This window comes from Penaeus vannamei, chromosome 25, assembly GCF_042767895.1.
Source record: "Penaeus vannamei isolate JL-2024 chromosome 25, ASM4276789v1, whole genome shotgun sequence".
Taxonomy (NCBI): Eukaryota; Metazoa; Arthropoda; class Malacostraca; order Decapoda; family Penaeidae; genus Penaeus; species Penaeus vannamei.
In genome coordinates this window covers 30,882,167-30,893,865 of record NC_091573.1, presented here as the reverse complement: position 1 = coordinate 30,893,865, position 11,699 = coordinate 30,882,167, and the positions used below count along the sequence as shown (strand labels likewise).

The 11,699-nt window shown below is 38.2% G+C and overlaps 2 protein-coding genes across 2 annotated transcripts in view; one reads left to right on the top strand and one right to left on the bottom strand.

Moving 5' to 3' along the window:
• The first annotated feature begins 555 nt into the window (after positions 1-555).
• LOC113820723 (sperm-specific protein PHI-2B/PHI-3-like) lies at positions 556-5,881 on the top strand. The gene is made up of 5 exons (XM_027373072.2): positions 556-696; positions 3,870-4,042; positions 4,224-4,665; positions 4,868-5,001; positions 5,302-5,881. The coding sequence occupies exons 2-5, from the start codon at positions 3,899-3,901 to the stop codon at positions 5,704-5,706; spliced, it is 1,125 nt and encodes a 374-aa protein (XP_027228873.2). The 5' UTR covers positions 556-696; positions 3,870-3,898; the 3' UTR covers positions 5,707-5,881.
• Positions 5,882-7,572: 1,691 nt separating this feature from the next.
• The window catches only part of Uba2 (Ubiquitin-like activating enzyme 2), a 14,486-nt gene continuing 10,359 nt past the window's right edge, over positions 7,573-11,699 (bottom strand). The window contains exons 5-13 of the mRNA XM_027375501.2: positions 11,323-11,494; positions 10,915-11,029; positions 10,421-10,530; positions 9,864-9,993; positions 9,404-9,516; positions 8,819-9,094; positions 8,568-8,650; positions 8,292-8,419; positions 7,573-7,878 (exon numbers count right to left, since the gene is read on the bottom strand). Of these exons, the coding sequence (XP_027231302.2) occupies positions 7,730-7,878; positions 8,292-8,419; positions 8,568-8,650; positions 8,819-9,094; positions 9,404-9,516; positions 9,864-9,993; positions 10,421-10,530; positions 10,915-11,029; positions 11,323-11,494 (1,276 nt within the window). The 3' untranslated portion in view covers positions 7,573-7,729. The remainder of the gene's footprint in view (positions 7,879-8,291; positions 8,420-8,567; positions 8,651-8,818; positions 9,095-9,403; positions 9,517-9,863; positions 9,994-10,420; positions 10,531-10,914; positions 11,030-11,322; positions 11,495-11,699) is intronic.

Sequence of the window (11,699 nt, the reverse complement as noted above, 5' to 3'; positions counted from 1 at the left end):
TTTATCATCATAAAAATATCGCAGAGAGTGAAATATAGCCTGAACCCAACGTAATAATTACGACACAGAACGGCCCCTCGTGATTTTGTGCAATTAAATCAATTAAAGTTGTGCTATGAAGGTTGTATCATAGAACAAGGCCTCAAACTCAAGTATAAAAGCTAGACTATTTCAAAATAAACGATAAATTCAGGCGATGATTCAATAAATAGTGATTACGGACTTGATTTTGTTATTAATATATCCAAGAAGCTGTTTGATGTAGTTCATATAACTTTTGATTTGGATTGGGACAAGCCATTCAACTAATTTCAATCTCTAATTGAAAACGACCTCGTTTACGCTCAACAACCCAACGCAGCAACGACCGCGGTGGCTATTTTGTAATCAATCGAGAAGCTCGTGAGCAAACGCCAAGGAAATGAGTTCATGCGATGTCTTGGCATATCCCTGCCCATGTACATTAGTCCTTCTCAGCAAACTCGAGGGAAGGCACAGGGTGTAATCATACCCAACGTGCCCTGGAACATCACCCACAGATATCGTTAACGAATTCGTAATGGCATTGTTTCACGCTGGTTCCATCTACTGAAACGAAGACTGCTCACCGGGTGTTCTTCCCTCGTCCGAGCTGCACATTAGAGGCGTCTGCACGTGAATGCTGAGAGAAGAACGACGCTCTGTCTTATTTGTAATGTAAGTATGACTGTTATAGTGCATACGTAATTCTTCAGCGTGTTAGGCTGCATCAGCGCATGGACTAGTGCAGGAAAAAAATGCTTAACTAAAGCATAGGCTTGTCAGCAGATAGAATTACCGTGTGAATGATTTTGCAGTTCATCTTGCCTTATGTTTCTATAAAAGTGGTGTTTAGACCGCAGCTGATCCCCCCCCCCTTTTTTTTTTCTTCGTTTTTGTTACCGAGAGCGACGCACCTTTCAGAAACAGTCCCAAAACCAGGGTATCATGCGAACCCAAAAACCCAAACCTTTCTTTTCCTATCTTCTATTTATTCCCTAGACAGGAAGGCAAACCCCCTTGACCCCCCACCCCCCAATATTACCTTAGCATGGTTAATGTTACCGAAAGCGACGCACAGAAATAGAGGGATATGGGTATCGCAATCTAATTAGTGTATGGAAATTATAGTCGTAAAGAACATAACTACAGTTGCCCTATAATTTTACTCCACCAAATGTAAATATGCATATCACCGCTTACAAAGTCCACAACACCTTCACACAGTTCTTAATGTCTGATTTGTGTAAGCTGGCACAAGTGCTAATAGAGGGGGGTTAGGGGCGGGGTTTGCCCTCCTGTCTAGAGATTAAATAGAATGTGTTTTTTTTTTTTTTCTTGTATAATACCCTGGTTTTGGGACTGTTTCTGGCAGGCGAGTCGCTCTCGGTAACATAATACCCAACTTTGTCCTCAACAATATACTCCTATTTACCCTGTTGCCCCCGGACCCGTGTCCGATCGCCATAGGCATTTGTCGCAACCTGTTTTCTTCATTTTACTTTATGTAAATGTATGCATGTCGTTCTTCTTCCTCTGGACAGTTGCTCAGGACCTTTTTCGACTGAAGATGGGAGTGGGTCCTTTCAGAAACTGCAGCAAGTTTGCGTGCGTCGTACTCGTTCAACTTTAGCCCGCTTTGCACATTTTGAGGAGAGAATCTTTTCTTGCAGGTCTAAAGGACCGCAATAAGTTTATTATGGTATGGACATAGTAAGCTCTGAGAAACTGGATGTTCTTGTAAAGGACCGTCTTTGGTACAGAAATCTGCAGACACGAACAGTAACACCACACATAAAGGGGAAAAAAGATCGCGGAAGGCGCCGCTCACCACCAATCGGTGCTACTGTTCTCTCGCTCGCTCTCTCGCTCGCGCACGGCCAAAGCCCGATGTGTGGGGGAGTCCTTAGATTAAATACATTTTGTGGCGTTAATATCGGTGAATTTCTCTCGCGAGTCCGTCCATACTTTAAAGTATTGCCTAATATGAAGAGTATTGAAATAAAGTAGGAAGTTGGTGCACTGGATGTATCGGCGATAAATTAATCTAAGGCTAAGTATGTCATAAGTGAAAATGGTAATTCTTTACTGTACGGACGCAACCGCCAGAGACTCCGTCACAAAATTTATTCATCAATCTAAGTTGACGTGACTGGTTGGACCCTTCGCGCACTGACCAGTCGGGCTGAGATAGTTATGGTCCTTGTGGCAATGTATTTTCAATTCCCAAGAGTGGCTGGAGTAATGGGGCTTAGTCTCAGGAGGTTGTGGTCCGGATGCAACGCCCCATATTAGGTGTTTTGATCCGCACCAGCGATGTTTGTTGAATTCCCAGGAGTGCCTCAAGAATGTTGGCGGGGGTAATACTTATTTTTTCACATATCCGTACAATTTTGTAATTGTTATCAATGTTGCAACGGTGCCAGGTGTGATTTTTGCTAATCAATGTTGTAATACGCTTGAATCGGTATTCCATTGCAAATATAATTGAAAGAATTAGGAATGTTTATGATTAAGTTCCTATTACTCCAGTCAGTCCCGGAAAATCCACACACATATCCGTATGAACGAAAAGCCTTCCAAACCCTCGAGCTTCGACCCCAGACCCAAATCCGATCGCTGTATCGGGGTGGATAATTCGAAAGTTATTTTCGGTTATTTCGATAAATTTCAGGCAAATTTTAGCCTGTGCTACATAGCAGTTGAAAACTTATTCTAAACCGGACTTAGGGTTCGACCACTTCGTAAATAATTACCGGGGCAAATCAGATCCTTGTAAAGTTCGTTGTCAAAGTAATGAAGATACGAACAGTTACCCTACGAAGCCCACTCTGTGCTCAGTTTTAGCTTTAACTTTAACTTTAACTTGCAGACCGAGGTGGAAATAGTTGGGGGGGGGGGGATGATGGGACCCCTCGTTAACCCTCACGAGCCGTGCCCGAAGACCACGCCTAGTCACGGAAACTTAAAATTGTCGAAAACAGATTTGACCGAGTTGGATACATTGGTAAAAGTGCATCACGTACTACAAAGAATTAGCGTAAACGAGAACACTAGACACTCCGTATATGGTAGGAGTAGGTGTCTGGGCACTGTCTATACTCGAAAAAAATATGTAATGTAGTCGTGGTTCATGTTCCGGTTGAGCATTGTCAAAATGAAGACTTGGAATTTCAATCTAAATGAGGTCCCTTTTCGCAGTGCCTAATCGACACCCATATGAAAGTTAGGGGGAAGACCAGACTGTTTAAGTGTAGATATTTATGAATGGCGTTTTTTACCATCTAATGTATACAAAGTACCATTCATGTATCAGATATGCATGAGTGGTGGCTTGCTTATACCACAAATGATCCCCACCCTAGGTTTGGTTTTGGTTCATATGGCCAGGTTTGTGGGCTGCTCAGAATGCTCAAAGGTTGATTGGAGTAATTGAGACTATTCTGAGGGTGTCAGTTCATAGAAATATTTCAAATTTATCTGAAAATTTGGAAGTAAAGCCTAACTAGGCAACCTGAACATTATTGATGTTTAAATTGTGACCATTCTCTAGTGGAATAAGGGGATTCACAATCTGTGGAACCTCACCCACCCCTCCCCACCTCCCAAAAAAAGAATAAATAAATATGAGTAGAGATAGGAATCCAGCAAGCCTTACACTTTTGATTATTTCACACATCATTCAAATCACATCTAGGCCATGAAGCCAATACACTAATTTTCAACTCTGCCTTGCCACAATAAAATATAACAAAGCAAATAATTGTATGCATTTTTTATGTTAAGATTCTATCTACAAGCTAGTGCAATGATATGGAAATTTACAATTGACTGATTTGCAATTATTCCAGAGATCAGTCACGTGGTAAAAAACAGCAACATGCCTCCCCGCAAGAAACCTGCCAAACCAGCCGCAAAGCCAAAAAATGAAGCCGAGGTAGACTCGGACAAGACTGAAGCTGTAGAGAAACTTGCCCTGGATGAGGACTTAGAGGACGAGGAAGATGATGATTATGACCCTGAGGTAAATGGTCATCTTTCAATCACATGTGATTTATCGTTTTTTTTTTTTTTTTTTTTTTTTTTTACATTGTATTTTTAGACCTTTGAGAAATGGAATGTACTTGCATTTGTGTTGGTTGCTTTTGGCACTTGTTACATTTTTAAACCTTTTGCTAGAACTGATGTATGTTGCATATTTAAAGGCAAAAGGCAGTGACGAGCAATCGGATAATGGAAACGAGGAAGAGGATGAAGAGGAGGAAGCAGATATGGAAGATGAGGAAGATGAAGATGAAGAGATAGATGAAAGTGAGGTAAAAGATGTATTAAATGACAAAGATGGTGTTGAGGATGGGGATGAAGATGATGATGCAGATGAGAATGAAGATGAAGAGGAGGAGGGGGGGGGAGAGGAAGAGGAAGAGGAAGAAGAGGAGGAAGAGGAAGAAAAGCCCAAAGCCAAGTCCAAACCCAAACCTCAGTCCAAACCAGTGCAGTCAAAAAAGCAAGTAGTGAAGGCTGTTGTAAAGAAAAGTGTTGCCAAAGCACCTGTGGAGAGTATTGCAAAAGTTGTTTTAGAAGCAGTTAAGGCAAATGCAGATAGAAAAGGGATTTCCTATGCTGGTATCAAGAAGTACCTAATGGGTAAGGGTTCCACAAACTTCTCTAGCTTTTGAAGTATTTCATGGCATAGATGGCTGGAGCAAGTTTTAGGTTATTAACCATTTTTTCTGCATTGTTAATAACCTTGTGCAGTCCATTTTGTTAAAATGTTTATGTAGACTTTGAGGGTTTTGCATGTGGGTTTTGTATCAAATGCACAATTAACTAAATGATTCTTCAACAGCACAGTACCCAGACCGAGACTGGTCCAAAAAAGGACACTATCTTAAATCTGCTCTTAAGAAGGCAATTGAGGAGGGAACAATCCTAAGAACTAAGACAAGTGCAGAATCGTCTGGAGTACATGGAAGATTCAAGGTGAGAATTATGAACATGATGAATGACTAGATAAATTTTCTTGTTTGTGTAAAAAAATAATTGTACCAAGCATGCCTATTTAGATTTCCTTGTGGATATATGTACATTTATGTGATCAGATCGATTGCAGAATTCCTGTAGAATGGTGCCTTACAATTTGATTGGGTGAATGAATGGATCAGCCTTGAAGTATTAAAGTAGATCAATAGAATCAGAAATATTAATGATGCATTATATAAATTACTCTTTACTGCAATTATTCATTGGATAACCAGTTTCTTGAATATATTCCACTTTCAGTTCAACAGGGAATACAAAACCCTTAACCAGGGTGAGAAGAAACCCAAAGAAGAAAAGAATCCCAAGGCTAAAAAGGAAAGTGCAGCAAAGCCTGATAAAGAGAAGGCAAAGCTTAAAGCAAAAGAAAACACACAGGGAACTAAAACTAGCATTAAAAAGACCACACCCAAAGGAAAGACCAAAGATAAAGCGGCTCCAAACACCAAGAAAAAGGTGCCAAGTGAGAAAGAGAACAAAGTACCCCCCAAAGCCAGTAAGGTGAAACAGACCAAGAGTAATGAGTTGGGGGCCGCCACCAAGGGCAAAGGGGCAGCAGCTAGTGCAACAGGAACCAAGAAACCGGCCAAAAGAACTAATTCTGAGCCGACAAAGGAAGTAAAGACCAAGTCCAAAAAGGGGTCATAAATTATGCAATTTTCAACAGATAAAAATGTACATTTTGGTTTTACTGTATCTGTAAAATATAATCCAAAGTTTTTCTAGGTTTTATTTAGGTGAAGAAAATGAATTATTAATTATTAAATTCTTTGATAAGACTAGTTTCTTGTCCAGAAAGTTTAAAATAAAACTTTTTAGTAAAGCACTTTTTAATTACCTATTTGGGGTGGCTAATTTGAAACCAAATAAACTTCATATTGAAGATAATGCATAGCTGTGTGCAGTAAACTTAAATACAGGTTCTTTCAGGATATCAAACCTTTAACAGCATGGATGAATAATTTCGTTCGACAATATTGGAGAGAGCTAGAGATCACAAGCACTAACATGCTTCCAAGGTTGGATGCTTAACCCTAACTTGCAGTTCTAGAACTATTAATCATGACAGGTTACGTGACTTTAGTTTTGCCCAAGGCCATGAACTAGAGGGCATTACAGACCTGATGCCTATGAACAGAAGTTTTTCTTGTTTTCCCCAAGTGCTGCTGCCATCTCAGCCCCCTCCCCCTTTGTGTATAGTGAGATGCTTTGAGTACCACAGGATTTTAAAAATTGCTCAAATGACAAATATTTCGTCAAACTAAAATGGTTGAGAAATGACTTTGTGGTGGTTATGAGTGACATGTATACTCCTAATACATCATGCACAATATCATCAATGCTTGTGGAAGGTAAGTTGGCTTTCAGGTAAAAAAAAAATTGTAATTAAAGTAACCATATATACATAAAATTGATTTCCATGGTTTTTATACAAAATTGTCTTTTCAAAGTTTCAGTAAAATTTTTAAAAAAATTACTAGCATCCACAATACAGCAGCAACAATGTTCAAAGACACAACTTGGGATGCGTACAGGGTAATGGCTTTTGAATCCTTGCCAGTCAGTGGGTATCTACTAAAACACATTCATACAGATCATTAAACAGTGGCTCTTAACCCATTCCCACATTATCATCTTTGACTGGTGGCTGCACAGGCAGGATTATTGGCACCGATAGGCAGTTCCCCTGTTTGCAACAGGCTCATTTGGTAGTTTGTGGATATCAAGCACCTAAAATCTTTAAAAAAACTTTTTAAAAAGATTTAACCTCACTTTACGTGCCAGTGCCATAGTTTAACCATACAATTGTTGCCACTACTAGATAAACAATCCCTGTTCGATAAGCCGATAGCACAGGGCTGGTGAGCTATGGTGCCAAAAATCGGTAGTACCTATTCTTGCCATGACAAATTGTAGACCTAAATGGGCCAGATGGTTTAAGATCTGTCCACATAGGCGAGACTGATCAGTGGGGAACATCGCAGGATAGAATACAAGGAAACTACTTACTGAGTAGTCTGTCTGCCTGTGAGGCCATTTCTGTTTCTGTTCAGTCAAGACTTCTTTAACTCGCCTTTCCATAACTTTTAAGTGGAATTAGAATATAAAGCCTATTTAGATGCTCTTTAAAGCTTTGTACCCGATAATTCAAATCCACTATCTTTGAAGTTTTTGCCTGATTTGTCAATCTGCGAGAATTACAACTTTTACTATCCTCAAGTCAATTGCCTACATGGTGTCAATTTTTTTTTTAATTTAAGCTCGGGAATAAATTGCCTTCAGAAATTTTACCATTTCTTGATAAGTTTAAATTTTTTTTTTTTACTGGTTACATGACTGATTATTCTCATTTCTTTCATAGGTGTTTTGACCTGCACCAATACCTTTTGGTGGTATAATTCTAGAATTTCAGTATGGGTGTATATATGGTTTACCATATTACTATTAATTAATGGGCTTTGAAGGAAGCCAGCACTAAAGATTCTCAATAGAGGTACTAATGAAAATGGTGTATTATCATTATTATTATTACATACAAAATCAAAGGGTACACTTTGCTATCACTAGGTTCAAATATAAAATTACTCAATGGCTCACTTTCAATAAACTCCATTTGTAAATGGAGAGGAAATGCTAATTGTAAACACAACATCCATCCTTATGAAGTCATCTACAATATTATCAAATCATCGTCGTCATCCACTGGGCCAGGTCGCATCTTCTTGGTTGGATTCTGTAAGTCATCCTCAGCCTTCCTCTTCTTGACATAATCATCATCCAGGCACACCAACTCATCATCTGATGCTGCTGTGGTAGATGCTGCAGTATAAAAAAAAAGGAGGATATTTTTAGTATTTTGTCATTTCAATGGACAAGTAGTTTAAAAAAAAAAAAAATCATTTTTTCGCCAAGTAATTTTTAAGAGGCCAAAAACTAGATAATAATGAATGAAAGCACTTTCTTGAGAACTAAACCATACCCATAAAGGGCTTCTGCTTTAGATGGGATGCTTTGTATTTTTTTTCTGTAATTATAATGGTCTCATTGGTGTCAATGGATAAGAAAACGTATACATCTAAAGAAGTCGAACATTTTATAAACATTTTAGATGACACTACAAATTTTAAAAACATTTAGAAACAAAGTTTACAATCCAACATGAATCACCAATCACTGACAACCACATGATGGTTTTTGCATATCCAAAGTTATGTAACACCAAATTACATTACCTGGAACATTGTTTGCTGCAGCCGAGGTCTCTCCAACACCATCCTCTTTTGCCTTTTCTTCTTGGGCTTTTTTCAATTCATCAGGATCACCAATAACTTCAAATTCAGCACCTTCCTCTAGCTTCTCACTACCAAGAGAAAAAGAAAAGTATATTTGATGGGTGCTCTCAATCTACCATTAGGCTCAGAGATATATCTAGAATGCTGGAATAATCCTATATGCAAAGATTAACCTTGGAAGCATGCACATTAAAGATTTAGCTTATCCTTACAGACCTGTGAATTACATTAACCACAAGAGTATAATTTTGAAGAAAATCATCGCAGTTCAATCTTGTCCCTTCTTGAATGCCGAAGTCCTGAAGAGAAAATTTTCATATAGCAGTCTTAGAATATGATTGGTAATAGCTAAATATAGGATTATATTCTAATTTTCTAACCTTTTAAATAGCATATCCACAACACAATATATGTTAACTGAAAGTACATGGTTATCAACTCCATTTTGTTTATGGGATACAACCTACCTTTAATAGCTTATCATTATTTGCCTCTGTTTCTCCCTCCTCTGATGAAATGAGGATGGTGCCCTTGCCATCACACAGCTCAACATCTGGTGCAATCATGTTGAGGGCTGACTTCAATATCCGGTCTTCCAAAACTTTGACTGTGACCTTTTCTACATTCAATCGGACCGAAACTTCAGGTTTCTCAGAACAGACGTAACATTTAGGATTAGGCTTGTCTAAAACACAGGGTACCAGGAGGCGTTTCTTGGGATTTGGTCTCCTATTTAGGTAAACCTACAAAGAAAACATGAATAAAATGACAAAGGGCAAAGATTTCCACGCAGTATCTTGAATTCATATCCAAATAACAAAATGTGTAACAAAAACTTTATTATGCATCAATTAACTTAACTGGTTTCTTTAAAAAAAATTATTATGGGACCACTCTGCTCTAAAAGTGGGAAGGGAATCATTACCCAAATGTACATTTGATCGGCACATATAACATGGAAGAGAATGCTATCTCTAATGCAGAACTAAATTCCCTATATATAAATTAATACTAAAACAATTAACCAAAAAAAAAGTCATATGTGTACTTACAGTTTTACAGTCTTTGAACCTTCCCTGTAGGATCTTCATAGCTTCTAAAACAATAAGACCCGCAATAATTGCATTTGTGGTGGCAATTGCAGGGATAATATTTCCAGCCATTGCTGAGGAAAGTAATGATCATTAGAATATGTAAATGCTACACTTTATAAAAGAAAAAAGACATCAAAAGACATATGTAAAAATACCTCTTGGAATGTATGATAAAACTATACATGAAGGATTTAATTATTTGCCAAGTACAAAAGTAAATACAAAACTTAATTTCTTCTTTTGGCCATAATTTTCAACAACAAATTCTAAGCATTATGGGTACTCTTTTCAGAATACCTATGGCATTTTCCCAGCACTGCTGTTAATCAGGTTCAACTTTCAGCATTTTTTTTTTTTTTATCTTTTTTTTTTTATAGAAACAAACAAACCAAATACAATGAAAATAACAACTACTTACATTTAACATCAAATCTGGTCTTTTGTGGAATCCCAAAAATGTGAGCCCGGATATTTGCACATGCAGTAACGAAGTCCATACTGTCCTTGTCATCCTTGTCCCAAACCAGGTCGTCACCTTCAGGAAGTCCCTGTATGGAAGGAATGTTCATCAGTTTCTTTTTCTGAATAAAGTATAGCACACCCACTTAACCATATCCCTGAAGGTCTCTGCACTGTCCACCTTTGTTTTTTGCAAATTTTTTACTTGCAGATGGCTCCACATGAGCTCAGCCACCAAGGAGTCAATTAGTAGGGCCTAGTGACCACGCCTGATTTCCCCATACCTTGAGTTTGCGGGAAAATCTGTTTTTCTACCTAGTACTACTAGTATTACTGTTATTATTATCATTGATATTTTAATTATCAAAATGTTACTGAAATACTAATAACACTAAAGACAAGAAGCTTTCCACAAATCATGGCTAAACATTATCACATCCTATCTTACTGTTTTGCACCTTGTCATACATTATCGTCAACTGAAGTTGAGCAATGTTTATCACATTAGAAACTTACTGCAAGACGTTTGTGAAGACTTGCAACTGCAGAAGCCATTACGTCTCGGCACTGAGTTATGGTCCATGGGCGTTGGTCCTGAATCAAACCTTCTCCATCTTCAATAACATCTGGTTAATAAGAAAACAAATCAATGGAACAATTCATAGAAGTTTATTATGCCCTAAACATGATCCCTTGTGTCATTCCAGTATTTGAGCCATTTACAAACAGTAAAAATCACTGATCACAGAATTCTAATAGTATCTGTAAACCACTACATCGCTCAATCAAGGACACTGGCTAAGAGAGGTTTGATAGCTTGCAAATCCATCCAATAACTAAGCGAAAGAAGCCTCCTTACAGCTGTACACATAGAGTGTTGGAAAATTATGTTTCCTGTGCTTATGATTTTGCCCTTAAAATCAGTGACTGCCCATGACATTCAGAAATGGTCCAATTTGGCACATGAAACTCCCGTTGACATTGGGTTGAATCTTTAGTAGTATGATTACCTGCTTCTGGCATATTCTCCCAATTCAATGGTGTCGGCCGTCTTCGCTTTTCCCATAATTTGTCCATAGAGAGGAGGTACTTGATATCATCATCAAAAAGTTTTCCGAAGAGTTTCTGTAAGGAAACAATTTTATTCCAAACTGGTATACACATACTGAACTTTGTACATACAAGCAAATGCAACACAAAAGAATAAAATATGACTTGGATTCCAATTCAGACAAAGCAAAAAATGTATTGGATAAACAGAAAGCCAAGTCATTATTTATTCTTCTTCTCTTACTCTAGCTGTGTTCCATTTTATGTTGGGCTTCTAAACACCTTTCTGAACTTCATAAAAGCCTGCTTTCTGCAAGAATATTTACTTGCAAGAAATGCAAAGCCCTAGACTAAGAAATAGCACATACCTTTGCATCATAATTGTGTGAAGATGCCCATGCCCTGGTGGAGACTCTGGAAACATTGCCAGCATCGTTGGCATCTGCTTCCATGGCCGACTGCCCTGCATCTCCCACTTGCTCTGGGTCTGCAGAGTCTGGTGACACATCTTCATCTGGATCTGCCTCACCAAACAGTTGGCTGTTGGTTAGAATATTAATCATTACAAAAGAATCTATAATGTTTTACAGTATTTTCCCTAGTTCCACAAATTATGTCATGGTTTGCATGCAGAAATTATGGTAATCTGATCTATCTATCTATCTGTTTAGCTCTCTAAAGAACATGTACAGTCTAATCATTCAAGACATCCACATAGCTTCCGCATACATGGATGTGGATGTAG